Source organism: Cydia fagiglandana, chromosome 9, assembly GCF_963556715.1.
Source record: "Cydia fagiglandana chromosome 9, ilCydFagi1.1, whole genome shotgun sequence".
Taxonomy (NCBI): Eukaryota; Metazoa; Arthropoda; class Insecta; order Lepidoptera; family Tortricidae; genus Cydia; species Cydia fagiglandana.
The window spans coordinates 15,432,512-15,448,129 of NC_085940.1; the positions used below are offsets into that span (position 1 = coordinate 15,432,512).

The 15,618-nt window shown below is 37.2% G+C and overlaps 1 protein-coding gene across 3 annotated transcripts in view; it reads left to right on the plus strand.

Annotated features, from left to right (window-relative positions):
* LOC134667470 (voltage-dependent T-type calcium channel subunit alpha-1G-like) overlaps positions 1–15,618 on the plus strand; it is a 58,287-nt gene that overhangs the window by 14,573 nt on the left and 28,096 nt on the right. For 2 of the 3 annotated variants that reach the window (XM_063524890.1, XM_063524888.1), the window contains exons 4-18: positions 233–404; positions 3,571–3,850; positions 4,072–4,164; positions 4,277–4,509; positions 5,011–5,125; positions 6,800–6,880; positions 8,939–9,092; positions 9,702–9,895; positions 10,022–10,205; positions 10,280–10,490; positions 10,621–10,830; positions 13,296–13,461; positions 14,143–14,298; positions 14,375–14,509; positions 15,182–15,352. In XM_063524890.1, coding sequence (XP_063380960.1) covers positions 233–404; positions 3,571–3,850; positions 4,072–4,164; positions 4,277–4,509; positions 5,011–5,125; positions 6,800–6,880; positions 8,939–9,092; positions 9,702–9,895; positions 10,022–10,205; positions 10,280–10,490; positions 10,621–10,830; positions 13,296–13,461; positions 14,143–14,298; positions 14,375–14,509; positions 15,182–15,352 — 2,555 coding nt within the window. Of the gene's footprint in view, positions 1–232; positions 405–3,570; positions 3,851–4,071; positions 4,165–4,276; positions 4,510–5,010; positions 5,126–6,799; positions 6,881–8,938; positions 9,093–9,701; positions 9,896–10,021; positions 10,206–10,279; positions 10,491–10,620; positions 10,831–11,782; positions 11,901–13,295; positions 13,462–14,142; positions 14,299–14,374; positions 14,510–15,181; positions 15,353–15,618 lie in introns of all 3 variants that reach the window. The other variant, XM_063524889.1, reaches the window with a different exon arrangement.

A 15,618-nucleotide genomic window follows, 5' to 3' on the forward strand; every position in this document is an offset into this window, starting at 1 on the left:
TCCGTATCCAAATGGTAAAATTGGGACGCTATTACTATTTTTTCTTACCGAACATCAATATCAAAGCAAGATAATTCTTAAAGACCACCAAATTGTAACTAATATTGATTTTACACATTTTAATGAATATCAGCCCTTATAAAATAAATGAGATAAGGCTAGGAAGAAGAACAAGAAGAAGAAGAGATCAGCCCTTTCTTTATTAACCCATTTTATTTTATTTGTTTCACAGGTATGCGAATCCTAGTGATGCTACTGCTGGACACGCTGCCCATGCTCGGCAACGTCCTGCTGCTATGCTTCTTCGTCTTCTTCATATTTGGCATAGTGGGGGTCCAGCTGTGGGAGGGGATCCTCAGGCAGCGATGCGAAATGGTGCTACCACCGGGCACCTTGCGACCCAAGTATGTCCAACCACCATTCGTTTCAACAGGGTGTCGAATAGATACTTTTGAATTTCGTATTCGAATTATTCATTTGCAAATACATGCAAATTATACGTGGAATAATCCACTAATTAATGATAATTAACAATTAAGCTTAGCTTCGCGCTCAATTTCAGTGCAGTATAATTATCTCCTATTTAATATATTATCTTCCATTACTAATATTCAAAAGTATCTGCAAAGAGAAGACTTTATTTTATCGTGTTGTATTTTTTCATAATCTCATATCATGGCGTTTATTTGCTGGAACAAGCCAACGCTGTCTACAAAGTTGGTTAGAACATCGTGGATGAGAAATCAATTGAAATGTTTGCGTTATGTTACATTTTTGGTCTCTAGGCTCGTAGCGGCACGTCCCATGCTAGTTGACAGCATGCAATATTTAACGCTTCACTCGCGGGCATATCCATGGCTGCTCATAATCATTTGGCATTATATCACACTTTAAACTCTCGCGTTTTGTACGCATATTTAATTACACAAACGGGTCTACCGCGATATAATTTCATTGTTTTTACCTTAAATTCCGACGTTTCAGCAGAGTTGCACCAGCAGTGGTCACGGAAAGACTGTCGTGCCACGTCATCCGTTGACATTTGCTGGGACGTTAGTCTTTCCGTGACCACAGCTGGTGCAACTCAGCTGAAACGTCGGAATTTAAGGTAAAAATAATGAAATTATATCGCGGTAGACCCTTGTGTGTAATTAAATATGTGGCATTTTATCATTGCATTACTCTAGCAAATGCAATGTTGTGGGTACACCTATATTCATTCTTTACCAATACGCATGTTTAACTTACAGAATGGCTTTCTTAACAAGCTAACTACACACTTAAATATTGCATCCCGTCAATTCACATACTTAACAAAGCAAATATGACTGACAATACACGCATGACGAATCATTCAAGAATGTAGCAATGGATAGACTACAGACATTAGTAAACGTAGCATACATCAACATACCCTGTTGTAGTAGTTTTGACTGGCAGAATATGCTACATTGTAATTTATTATAACATTATAGCGACAAAAATGTAACCTGTAGGATTTATAGACACTAACCAACCTTAACATTACATTGTTTCTAAAAGCCATAATAGTTCTACATTATTGACTATCAATCAACATCAAAAATGTGAATGCCTGCTAGAAATTTGTGACATAATTCAAATAACTTATTATGAAGTTATATTATAGATACCTACTAATTTTGTTGTGCCTTTAAATAGTACTGCAAGCCACAAATTCATAAGGCATTCACATTTTTAGACATCCAACTGTTGCAAGTAAGGTCTTTAGGTACATGACACGTCACTGCTACCTCAAATTTATGTTCCAGAGACCTGTCCGAATGGTACAGAGTGCGCGTCAGAGTGAACTCGTAAGAATTAGCGATCAAAATTAATGTGTTTCTATTAAGAACATTGAAATCTGTCGTTTCGTGTATCTTCCCACATCTGCCGTCCAGATGTGCTATTGTAAAATTGCTTCCCTTTCCCAAATTGGCATTTCTACGGCAACCTCCTAGGACATATTAACGTTAACTAACATTTCAAATTAATCTTCCACTAATTATTATTGGTCTTTAGAAATGCCAGTTTGTACCTCAACGAGCAATATGCTATTTCTGTTAACTGTACCTTTCAGATTATATTGGAAATATCCACATACTTCCACGCGTATTTCAAACACAACATAGAATGAATACCCATTGAAATTTTGCTGCACAAGGACTAAAATCTCGATTAAAATTTCAGGCCACTTAATTGATAAAAGTCACTTTATATCACTTTACTCGTACATCTCTTTCAGTAACACACACATAAAACTTATCAAAAATCATCCACCTAACGTTTTACTTTACACAATATCGCTTCAAACTGGTGATTCAGTGTAAATCTGTTCAGTTGCCTTAAGACGAGTACATAACACAGTTTAAAGGGCTTTGTAAAATTCTTACGACGATGATCGAGGGAGGGCGAGGGCCTTAACGACGGTCCGTCGAATGATGTGGGTTACGACTTACGGGAACGTAACGTGTTCCGGCGGGTAACGACACCCGTTAAACGGTAACGACTCAGCCACTGCCGTTTATCCAGACGATTCACTAATACTGATACTTTATGCTGTTACGACTTTCACTAACTTTGTACCTAATATTTTAACGTTTTTTGGACAATATTTCATTGGTGGGTGTGTATAAACTTAAATAAATTATTCTACATGTTCTATATATCAAATATTTATTATTTGAATTTTTAGGTGAACTTAACTTTTGTCTCTTATTCAATACATCACTTATTTACAAATAATCAACTTCTCATGTAGGATCATATTTATCAAGTATCTTATGAGCAGACATCGTAAATTTTATAGCATTTTTGGTGCAGTGGAGTAGTGTTAACGGAATTGGTATAGATAATTCCAACTGAAATGGTAAATTAAGGTTAATATTAACGTACCTAATTAACTCTATGTGTGACGTATGGCCACGCGTTGGGCGGACAGAATAACGTCAGAGACAAACGCCACATTGCAGGCTAGCACGCACGGGGCCCAAGACAGAGCGGCCTGGAGAGCGCTGGTGAAAAGTGTCCACAATCGTCACGTCCCTCAGCCATGAGGATACGACAAGGAAGAAGAATGAACTCTAATAAAATAATACAAAATATTAACTCTAATTAGCGATGAAATTGTTTCTACCAATTCCGTTAACACCACTCCGCTGCACCGAAAATGCTATAAAATTTACGAAGTTTGCTTATGAGATAAGTTTTCAGATAACTTACCACTTGACCTCGTCATTTATATCGTTTTGTAAATAACCTTCGTTATACTTCTATAGTGAACACAGCATGCACATTGCATGGATGTTGTCTCCATCGTTAAAACCAATGAATGTCTTTATTGCATGTCCAGTTAACAATAAGTATCGCTTTATTTGCTATTATCATAACGCTCCCAAGATATTGAAACTACCATCATTAAGCATACCGTCATTAACATATCATAAATATCCATATTGAAATTAATGTCAATAAGAAAATTCACGGTAAAGAAAACGAATTACAAGTAAACAATTGCCTAACTTCAGTTTCAAAGATCTTTCTCTTACGCAGCATATCGTTTTACTACGAGTTTTCAAAAGAGTTGGACTACATATGCACAACGCCAGAAGACAGTGGTATGCACCTGTGCGGGGATTTCCCGCCGTACCGGTACGGTCCTCTCGTCTGCAACGAGACCGCCAAACCGTATCCGTCCCGCAATGAGCCGACAAACGTGTCTTGTGTAAATTGGAACCAGTACTACACTAACTGCACTCAAAGGGGATCCAACCCATTCCAAGGCACGATCTCCTTTGACAACATCGGTCTCGCTTGGGTTGCTATATTTTTGGTAAGTTCTCTGTTTCACAAAATGTATAATGTCACGGTAAAATTGTAAACACTCGTCAGTTTATAATCTCGCTACTTAAATGATAAACTGACGGTAGGGAGATTACAAACTAACCTAACCTAACCTACGTTAGATTGTAAAGTAACGGGTTCACAATCTTACGGTGTCATATGTATACTTACAATTTTGTACACGTTACTTATAAACATTTTTATTTTAAGGTTATATCCTTGGAAGGCTGGACGGATATAATGTATTACGTGCAAGATGCTCACAGTTTTTGGGACTGGATCTATTTTGTTCTTTTGATTGTGGTAAGTATACAAATCTGACGGACTTGGGCCAAGATAGTACCGTAATTTTAAAATAGCACATAGGTAATCACTATTTAAAAATATATATTTCAACTGTCAGAAATATTTCTAGATCGGATCATTCTTTATGATCAACCTCTGCCTCGTCGTGATCGCGACCCAGTTCAGCGAGACCAAGAAACGCGAGATGGAGCGTATGCGCGCTGAGCGCGCTCGGTTCACATCCTCATCGACTCTGGCCTCGTCGACCAACAACAGCGAACCGGCCACGTGCTACGCCGAGATTGTCAAGTATGTTGCGCATCTGTGGAGGAGGTTTAAACGGAGGATGGCCAAGAAAATCAGGTGAGATTTATAGCTTTAGCTGGAAATTGGTACGGTATTGGCATATTTGAGCGTTTTCGAAAAAAAATTACATTTCATTAATATCTTCAAAATATTGACTTCTTGGACTCATTTTACTCAGAATCATTCGAACGTGACGCACTGGATAAGTATTTTTTTCAAACAAATTTTTGTGACATATTTTTTCATGTATGAGGCGTGAATGTACAAATGATTCTCAGTAAAATGAGCCCAAGAAATCAATATATTGAAGGCATGAATGAAATGTACATTTTTTGGAAAAAGCGAGTCATTTATGCGATTTCTGCCTTCGAATTAGTACATATTACACAAAGTTCTCTAAATAAGACACTTCATTTGCCAAATAGTGTGTACATATTACAAGGTAACTGACAATTCGTCTAGACTCTAGAGGGATATTTAATTGTTTTAATTTTGTTGTATTTTTTATTTAAATATATTATAAAAGACACACCTACATACATGAAATTTAATTTTTAGGTTATACCGATACCAGCGTGCTCAGGTACAATGGCGGACCAGCAGAGAAACACTTCAACTGCCAGCGAACAAGCCTAAGCAACACCATCCCTGCTGCCCGCGGTTACATCCTCAGGTACACACATTATTACATGCAATAAGACTTACTAGCATCTTACGAGTATATTAGACGACCGGTCTGGCCTAGTGGGTAGTGACCCTACCTGTGAAGCCAATAATCCTGGGTTCGAATCCCGGTAAGGGCATTTATTTGTGTGACGAGCACAGATATTTGTTCCTGAGTCATGGATGTTTACTATGTATTTAAGTATTTGTATATTATATTTATCGTTGTTTGAGTACCCACAACACAAGCTATCTTGAGCTTACCGAGGGACTTAGTCAATTTGTGTAAGAATGTCCTTATTATTAGACCTGCACCTGCTAGTAATAAATGGAAATTATGGACTCTCATATTCTAATTATTACAATATGAAATATGACACGAAGTGCTGAGTTTATACTTACACATAATTATACTATGTCCTCTGAACATTTTTATCGGGTGGTATGCACAATTTGGACCTCTATAATGTGTTTTACTGAAATACGACCCTATCTGCAGAATTCGGTATTCAATTATAGAAAAATTTCCAAATCCATCTATTACAATTTAAGATACTTCAGTTTTCTACTAAAGGTAATTGTAGAACTTGTAGATAAACTAGAATTAGGTAAACTCAAAATTGTCGATCTTATCCTCTAGCCGCCCAGAGACCTATAAAAAAGGTCTCCTGTTCCATTCTAATTTGAACTTTTCGTTGACAAAATAAAATTTCATTTTGCTTGGCAAGGTTGGACGTATGGGCGGCTAGAGGTTAAAGTTCCTGCTTCCAATTTGTAGACCATCATAAAATTCACTCAGTAAAATATTTTCTACGAAACAATTACATTAGGATCAACATAATATTTTCACAAGCCATTACTTAATTCAACATTAGGCTTACTTTAAGACGGCATCCTACTTGCCCCCACGACATTGCTTGAGACCGATTTAGACTGATCCAGTTACTAACGCCAGTACTAGTACCAGGACTAATGCCAGTTTACTTGCTATAAAGGAAATTAATATTTCAACTGCATCACTCATCGTCATCAAGTAATATTTCTTTCGCGGATGATATTTGTCGCCAAATCTTGAATCAACCAATCAAGTATTTTATTACCTATATATTTGTTAACCATCTCAAAACATTTTTTTATTATACCCGCTTCCACTTCCATTTATGATATTTTATAGTGTCATTAAATGAACGAGACATGCTTAGGTCATACTGAAATTTCCTAAACAGGCCATTTAGAAAAAATAAGTCGTCTCATATATCAGAATCCAGAAACTTTCAGTATGGCCCATATAGCATCCTATAATAAGCCACTCCGCCGGTATTCCCATTAAGCTACTTGTACAAGTACTTGTGTCAGTCTGAACCGTCTCCAATATAATTCTCAGAACGGGAAAGAGGAGGGAGAGGAGCCACTTATAGTCGGATTATAGTCAATGAACGAGACATATCGCATCCAATAATCCATTTCGCCGGTATTCTCATTTAGCTACTTGTACAAGTACTTGTGTCAGTCTGAACCGTCTCCAATATAATTCTCAGAACGAGAAAGAGGAGGGGGAGGAGCTGCTTATATAATAGTCAGATTATAGTCAATCAACGAGACATATAAGCCACTCCGCCGGTATTCTCATTTAGCTACTTGTACAAGTACTGGTGTCAGTCTAAACCGTCAATATAATTCTCAGAACGGGAAGGAGGAGGGTGATGAGCCGCTGGGGCGGCCGAGCCTGTTGCGCGTGCCCTCGCTCTCCGCCGCCGACCTGGAGGTAACGTGATAATGCCACATTATTATTATATGTACTCACCTTAACGGCCCGATTCGGGAAATGAATTAGAGATTTACTAGATATGAAATAGTAAAGATATGTGACGTTCCACGGCAAAAGGTACCATTGCCCCGACTGAATATTGGAGCAGCATTAATAATAACGTAAGCGCCAGCCGCCATAAGGTACCTTTTGCCGTGGAACGTCACATATCTTTACTATTTCATATCTAGTGAATCTCTAATTCATTTCCCGAATCGCGCCGTAAGGCTCATGTATGTTTAGCCTCATTTTATTTTACCTTTTAGCAATAAAGGGCCACATAGTAGTTAACAAAGTTGACGCGGGCCGCACGGTAAAATTTGTGATTTGACGTTTGTCAATATTACATACAAAATAGCCAGGGAGGTTCGCGGCACATGCATGCATGCACATGCGGTCGGTGTTTAACTTAACTCGGGAATTTTCAGCGAGTTGTCAAATGTATAAAAGGATAACTGCTATAGAAGTGCTACAATTATCAATTTAAATACTTTATTTAGGTGGAGTTTCCCCTTCAAAGCTATGAGTCAAAGAAAAAAATACAATTTGCATGCAGTGAAATCTACTCATGTTACATCTAAGTATTAATACACGGTGCACTCAATTTTCCAAAGCGCTCCTCTCTACAGCATAGTTACGGTGCACCTGATCTCGTAATCTCGGTTATATCAATCTGAAAGTTGATGCTGGAAATTTACATATACAGTAGGCGCTCGGTGCTACGGCACCTGAAATTTTCCGGGATCCGGGGGATATACAATGGAATTTACTTAGTTAATATAGTCGTTACAAGGATTGCAAGACAATTTATTGATAAAGTGGCCATGCAATTTGGTGGCTAAGTGTACATAAAGACTTTTAAAATAGTCTTCATTTTAATTAATGTTGATTATATTGCTGTAAAAATATGTATTATTGTATCACAAGTAACCCTGTTACATTTTCTTAACTTTTGATAATGTAGGTATACTGGATTAGAAAAAAATATCCTAATTTCTTCTGTACCAAAGATCATATAATACTTGTTCACGGGATCCTATCTCATCGCATAATAATTGATTGTCATAATGTAATGTTACGCATAAATCTCTTTTCGCATATTTTTTCTCCAGCTGAAACAGAAAGTATTTTCGAAAATATTTTGCATGGGTTGTGTAGAATAGGGTAGGTTAGGTTAGGTTTGTGTTATAATTTTTCAGAAATGTTAATATTTCCAGCACAATAACAGTTATGCGAAATGAGTTTTATGCGTAACATTACATAAGGACCATCAATTATTATGCGACCCAATATGGACCCCTTGTTCACTTATTAGGTTGGTTAGGTTTTATCTGTGTTAGCCATGATTCTAGTAAATAAATAAATTGATCCTCATAAAAATGATACCTGTTGCTTTTATTTCACGAGTCATGGATGTACGAATCGAACAGATAATGTTATGGGTGATCGTTTAGCCGTACGTGACGGCTCGGGTGATGCGACAGGGACGTGTGTATTTACAATTATGACTGTTTTATTGGGGTTCCAAAGGCTTCTATTTAACATCCCCGTATAAATAATTGAGGGAGCGTATAGACAGAATTACGACTACGGTGAAATAATAATGCGGCTCAACTGCCTGACATGTTTTATATATGACGCTTTACGGTCACATCTAAAAGCTATCTTGTTTACGTCTGCGAAATTAGGTAGTTGAACGACATCTTGTGAACATTTTAAACTTTTAAACATTAAAAACTTGAGTGTATAATTCAGAGTAGTCACGTGATAAATTCGAAGCGTTTGCCTGGATGCGACTAACTGCCCGATTCGAACTTTAAATTACGTCAATTAATAGATCTAGAAACGATGTGGGTTAGATATGTCAGTGTCAAATGTGATGTTGCTTCAAACAAAAACGTCACTTTTGACACTGATACATCTAATCCATATCGTTTCTAAGTCTAATAATTGGCGTATCTTAAAGTTCAAATCGGGCCGTAAATCAGGTGTAAAGTAAGCAATATAATATTTTAGAACGCGTCAAACCTCTCGCTGCTGTCACCGCCATCACTGGCTCGAAGACGCTCATCAGTGATGTTCAGCGATACAGTTCTGCTACACACACCAAATTCACCACACGGCGGGCATCCGCACAACGTCTGCTCTTCTGAGAAAATGACTCAAACAGGTGCTGTATCTTATTAACTTAAATAACCATAAATCTCTTGACTTTGCAAACTTAAAACTTCGCTGAATTCTTTCTTAGCAATCGATCCATTTAACAAAAGTTTTCCAAATTTTATAATATTATAAATATTTATAGATTCATTGTGTCAACGTGACTGGCTTAAGAGCCACAGCGGTGAGTCTAGAGACGGTAGATCTAGACGATCTATTAGACGGGCATGAACAATCTGGTCTATACTTGCTTCTTTTACTCTTCATAGAGATCGATAGGACGGTTTAGGTACTCTTTGCGTTAAGAACAATTGTAATCTGCTTCTCTTTTCTTAAGATAATTGTAGTAAAGTTCCTTCTTTAAGTACCTATCTACCTACTTATCTACTTATATATGTATACATTTAAACTTGTTGTTTCTAATATTTGTTGTATAGTCTAAAGCATCGGTTATTAATGAATCTATTTAATAATCATTATTAAAGAAAGCTTTCAAATGATACGCAATTATTGAATCATAACTTTTGCCAGAATCACCGATGTTTTTGATATATGTACTAGTAAATGTAAATCACGAAACATATGAACGCACTGTAGTGACATTAATTTCGGGGTGTAGAGTTCGACCTGCCGACAGGCGAAACTGCAGAGGCGAGAGCTGCAGCCGTTGGAACCATGTCCTGCCAAGAACTCCTTGCATTGTCCGGAGCCTTATCAGCAGCACTGCCTTCCGGACAAGTTACCTTGGACTCCTTTTTTGAAGAATTGACTAAAGGCATTAGCAAAAGGGCCAGTGAAGACAAAGACTGTAAGGTAACGTGCAAAGTTTTATTACTACCATGACCACCATAGAAACTATTCTTAATGCCGTGTCTTAAGTGCACGGGGTTGCAATAAAATTTACAAATCAAACTTAAACGTCTACTTTGTCTCTTATAGGGTCATGAAATAGAAGATTATTCGTGCTGTGCGGAACTACTGGCAGCCGAGGCCGCCGCAAAAGAAGCGCGAAAGGGGCGATTTGCTAGTGCTTGCTCTATATTTTGGCGAAGAATATCGAAGTTTCTTTCTTTTTTAAGAAAACATATAAAAGATGTAGTCAATCACAAATATTTTCAGCAAGGTAGATATATCACAAAACAGTTAAAAATATAGAAAAAGTATAGATTGTTTACTAATTAGATATTTGTATTTTAGGTATACTATTAGCTATACTGATTAACACTTTATCGATGGGAATCGAGTACCATAATCAACCCGAGGAATTGACAGTAATAGTAGAAATCAGCAACGTCGTATTTTCTGCAATTTTCGCTGTTGAAATGATTCTTAAAATCATAGCAGAGGGTCCTTTCAAGTATATTGCCAATGGATTCAATGTTTTTGACGGAATTATTGTGATCTTAAGGTAAGTTTTTTTTTCAAGTTACAGTACAGGATTTTGTTGGGTGAACTTTACAGAGGAGTTTAACTTAAAGGTTTTTTTATTTGTATTATGTCATTCTCAAAAATTATCATTAATATGTTTTTTTAAACAGTGCATTTGAATTAGCGCAAAGCTACGGCAATGAAAAGGAACTGGCTGGAAACTCCGGACTCTCCGTGTTGCGCACATTCAGACTCCTGCGCATCCTAAAGTTGGTCCGCTTTATGCCCAACCTGCGCAGACAGTTGTTCGTCATGCTCCGTACCATGGACAATGTCGCCGTCTTCTTCTCACTTCTAGTTCTATTCATTTTTATATTCAGGTAAATAATTAATAAATTCACTATAATCTTAAGGTAATTTAGTGATATATAAATTATAAACATTGTTGGGGTATATTAAAATAAAATGAAAATTAAACACTTAAATAATTTCATACTAAATTGCATGTCTTAAATAAACTTCAAACCAGCATTGACCAACTTTTAATTTTACACGAAGGATAAAACAAAAATGCCGGAACTGCTTTAAGTTTTGTAGAATTCTTAAAATTTTCCTCAACTTTGTGTTCATTTCAAATCTCTTCTTTGTCTACCAATAACTTGCCTATTAAAATCAATTTTGTTACGTTCTATTAACTGACGCTAAATGTTATTAAAAAGAGAGAGATATACGTAGAGAAATTTTAAATTAGAACCGATCATTGGTAAACTTCAGAGCCCTACCTTCCTTTTCTTTTTCTTCTTTAACCTTCCCATTTATCACGTAGGTACCTAACTAAGTAGTTGATTATCACAACCCCCACAGCTCTGATTGACTGCTCAATCAGTTGTTAATTTTTCCGTAGCCCACGGCGGATAAAGCTGACTCTCAGTAATAAATACGAAATTCTGAATATTTCTAAACTGTCACATCCGCATCCCTTCCCCTGTGCACTGCCTAACTGTGAGTGATTTCTCCTTTTCTTTCAATCTTATCCTATAAATGTGAGTCATTTCTGTCTGTGACATTATACCCACTACACACTACCACTGTCCACACTCTTAACATCTTTATCTCTTCTATTATTACAAAATTCATCGATCATAGTATGTGTCTATCACGCTTTTGTGCTTTGCGTCCATTTCAGTTTTTAACACTTGCACATCATTTTTCTTTTAATTTTAGACCATCTTATTTTCTTATTAATTATTTCATCTCTTTTTCTCTCCTCCTTATATCTGAAAGGCCTAAAGTAATCGTGTTATCTAATTGATATTGCGTGGTAACGTCCAGCATCCTCGGTATGAACCTCTTCGGGTGCAAATTCTGCGAGAAAGACGATGAGGGCGATGAGGAGTGCGACAGAAAAAACTTTGATACGCTCTTGTGGGCCTTTGTCACAGTTTTTCAGGTATTCAATATTTTCAATTAAAGTCCTAACAGATAACCCAGAAACAGACTGAACATTACTAAACGCTTTTACGGGTCCGCCAGCAGTCAGCACTCACGACAGTATGACAGTACTAATAACAACATTTTTGGTGACCGCTATATAACTAACCACGCGAGTACACAAGCGACTGTTCACTCTGCTGCAAGACACTCTTCAAATTTACTGCTTAACAAAACGAAACTCAATTGAAACGACGGCTTGCAGCACTGTGCTTGTCAACAGACGTTCAATCGCGTATGCTACCCTAGAACCCGCGTAGTGACAACTCTAGAATCATCCGTATCTAATTGATCCAATCATTAGTCGATCACCATGTTGTGTCGTTCAGTACTCCCATCAGACGCCGTCAGGAGCACATACGTTAGTCAGTGAGCTTGGTTGAATGTAGGTTAGCTTCAGGTGTATCGGAGTCGAGTCGCGGGTTACCCTGTTCATCAGATTCTCTACTCCCACTACCACAGCTGCACTCAGTTTATACAGTATATCTCACTTTGCATGCTGCTTCTAATATACTATCTTATGCATTATTTTATCAAAATTTGTGGGCAATTTTGGTCAAATACTCTCCCGCAGATATTGTATTGAAGATGACCAAAAATCTCCACTGATTTTGCTCTCAGATTGGCGTCTTTATTTTTCTTCAGTAACATAATCTAATTACTCTGACCCTTTTCTTCAACATTTTAACTTTCAACTTATAAACGCTTAAAAGTTTGGCCCACTCACTTTATTTTCCTATTATCTTTTTCCTTTTGCATAACTGAAGAATAAACTTGAATTATTTATTGCATTAAACATGAATGATACTTAATTGAGTATATGAATAAGAATTACGAATGGTTTTAAATCTTTATGCACCATTTATTTCGCCTTTTTCTATCTATTCATTATTTTGTATATTGCATTTGTTTACTTCTTTATCATAAGGACATGAGGCAGTTTATTATAAAAAAGGAATGATAAACTAATATTAGTCATGATTTTATGGAAATTGGGATCTTAATGCACTTTATAACAAAATTTAATAAATACTATAACTTTAAGATTTATCTAACACGTCCGCTGGTGTGACGTTCCAACGGCGATAACACTGCTTTGCATCGTATTTAGTTGTATAGCTTCCTATACTTAAAGCGTAATGTCTGGTGTTTGTCTGGTTAACATAAGAGCTATTTCCAGACTAAGGCCAGAATGCCTACAAAGTAACCTTCGTGCCGTAGTTCACATTTATTTAACGCTAGTATAGCAGTGTTACCGTCGCACTGCACATAATGTCGTCTGGATGGTTCGGTCGCGGCGATGCGCATAGCATTTTGTTTTTTCTTTCATTTTTTCATCCGCTCCGCGACGCAGTATTCTGGGCATGTATCTATTTGGTGGTAAGTTTTGCAAGTTCGTCGAAGACAACGGCTCCGAGCGCGACTGCACTTGCCCCGAGATCATCTCGCACCACCCCAAGTGTGAGTGCGACAGAAAGCATTTTAATAATATCCTGTGGGCAACCGTCACTGTCTTCCAGGTAAGACTCGTGAGACTGATGTGCACAAAGGTAATTTTAGACGATTTATTTGCGATCCCAAACGAGTTTTTAGTAGAGGGTATATAGACACCGCGATTTTCTCGTATTTACCAATCATAAAAATATCGACAAGAAACTTATTCATCTTATTTGACAGCTGGCAATGTTGTGAAACAAGATGAACAATGATTATCCCTGTCTGGATTTTTATGTCCTAATTATTTGACTTGGCATGACCGAGAAATTCGCCGTAGACAATTATATTGGTTGATGTATGATTTAGAGTTGTGGTAAGTATTGCATTTTATGGAGCGCTCCGTAGTTAATGCATCTTGCTTGTAGCTAGCTCTAGGAATGCTGGACCCTCTGCTTGTGTATCCAGGTCGCCGTCCGTGTTCCCTGTCATTACCCTGTATATTAGCGTACACTAACACAACTGTCAACATAACACTAACAGTTATTAACACGCTGATTTAAAATGTTTCTTTTGTTATTTTTTTATTAATATTCAAAGTAACTTTTACATCCAAAACACCGAAAGGCACGACTTAAACACTTTAATGACAGCACACCTTGCTTATTTTGATTTATTAAAGAGATTTATGAAATTTGAAGATATTCGGTGTGGTAGAGAGGCTCGAGCGAATGATTTGAATTCTCAATGATCATATAATATTTCAGGTTTTGACGCAAGAAGATTGGAATGTTGTACTGTTTAATGGTATGGAAAAGACAAGTCACTGGGCTGCATTATATTTTGTTGCCCTAATGACTTTTGGAAACTATGTGCTATTTAACTTACTGGTGGCTATTCTAGTAGAAGGATTTAGTTCTGAGGTAGGTCTGATCTACGGATTTCCACTTCCTTTTCTAAAGTCTTTGACATTTGACGTGAGCGATGCGATTCTTCTAGCGGAACGAAAGGAGGGAGCGAGAGCAGCGCGAGCTGGCAAAGTCTAAATTGTCTAGCGAGTGTTTCTCTGACAACAACGAAAATCAATATGACGAGTCGAACTCGGGATCTCATTCCAGTGACAGTTTCTCTCAGGTGAACCCTTTGTGTTGGTGTTAGTTGTTCTTGACTGCGCTTTCTGTCATCCTTCTTGACGTGCCTCAAAAATTTCTAAACCTTCTTCTTGATTAGCCATCTAGAATTAGGTAGGTATTTGTGTGTGTATAAAGAGCAAAGAATTTTTATGAAAGCCTTTTCTGTCGACCATTTATGTGAATACTGACGTAGAGTATTGTGGTTAATGATTTTCACAAGAACATTGTTATTGCTAAATTCTCACTTTTACCCATTAATTCCCGACGTACACATACACACTACAGTCAACTTACTTTGGGACACATAATTTTATCATGAACCATATTTTATCTGAAAGTATAGTTAGCGTGGTCGTTAATGGGTCAACTGTTTTGTATTGAAACAACGGGGATCTTGGTGAAGGTATCCTGAAGATATTTGGCGAACACAATATCTTTTTCAAAATGTCCATGCATGCATCACACCAATAACAAGTTCCCTTTTTGAAGTTAACAAAACAAAAATGCCACGAAACATCAATTACAATACTTTGAACATACATTTGTGATCGCAGAAAAGGTTTAAAAAGTTATCTTTGCTCTAGTATATCGAGTATTATGTGTATCGTTGTTACCCCTGTTTGTTGCATACCTACGAGTACATGGTTATAACGGTTTATATGGTTTTGATTAGAACGAAATAAAAAACTATTGGAAATCGGCTGACGACGTTCGCAAAGCCAAAGACGATATAAACGGACACAAAGATAAAATTATTCGATCAAGAAGAAAGACGACCAGTTCAGGACATCACCCGACGCTGTGCAAAGATTGCGCACAGTCCAACAAATGTAATTTACAGAAGGTAAGCAGTAAGTACAGGAAGTACCTCAAGTTAAGTACCCACGTTGGTATACTAGCTATAAAATATGTTAGGGAACTTACTGTACTTTAAATGTTAAGGTGACATTCCATTTCCAACTGCAGCTGCAATACTGTTCATGTTACTATGGAAATTGACAATGACAGCGACGCGTTTCCATAGTAAAATGAACAGTATTGCAGCTGCAGTTGGAAATGGAATGTCACTCTTACTGTACTTTTTTTAATAAAAGGAGTTTTGTCACGCAG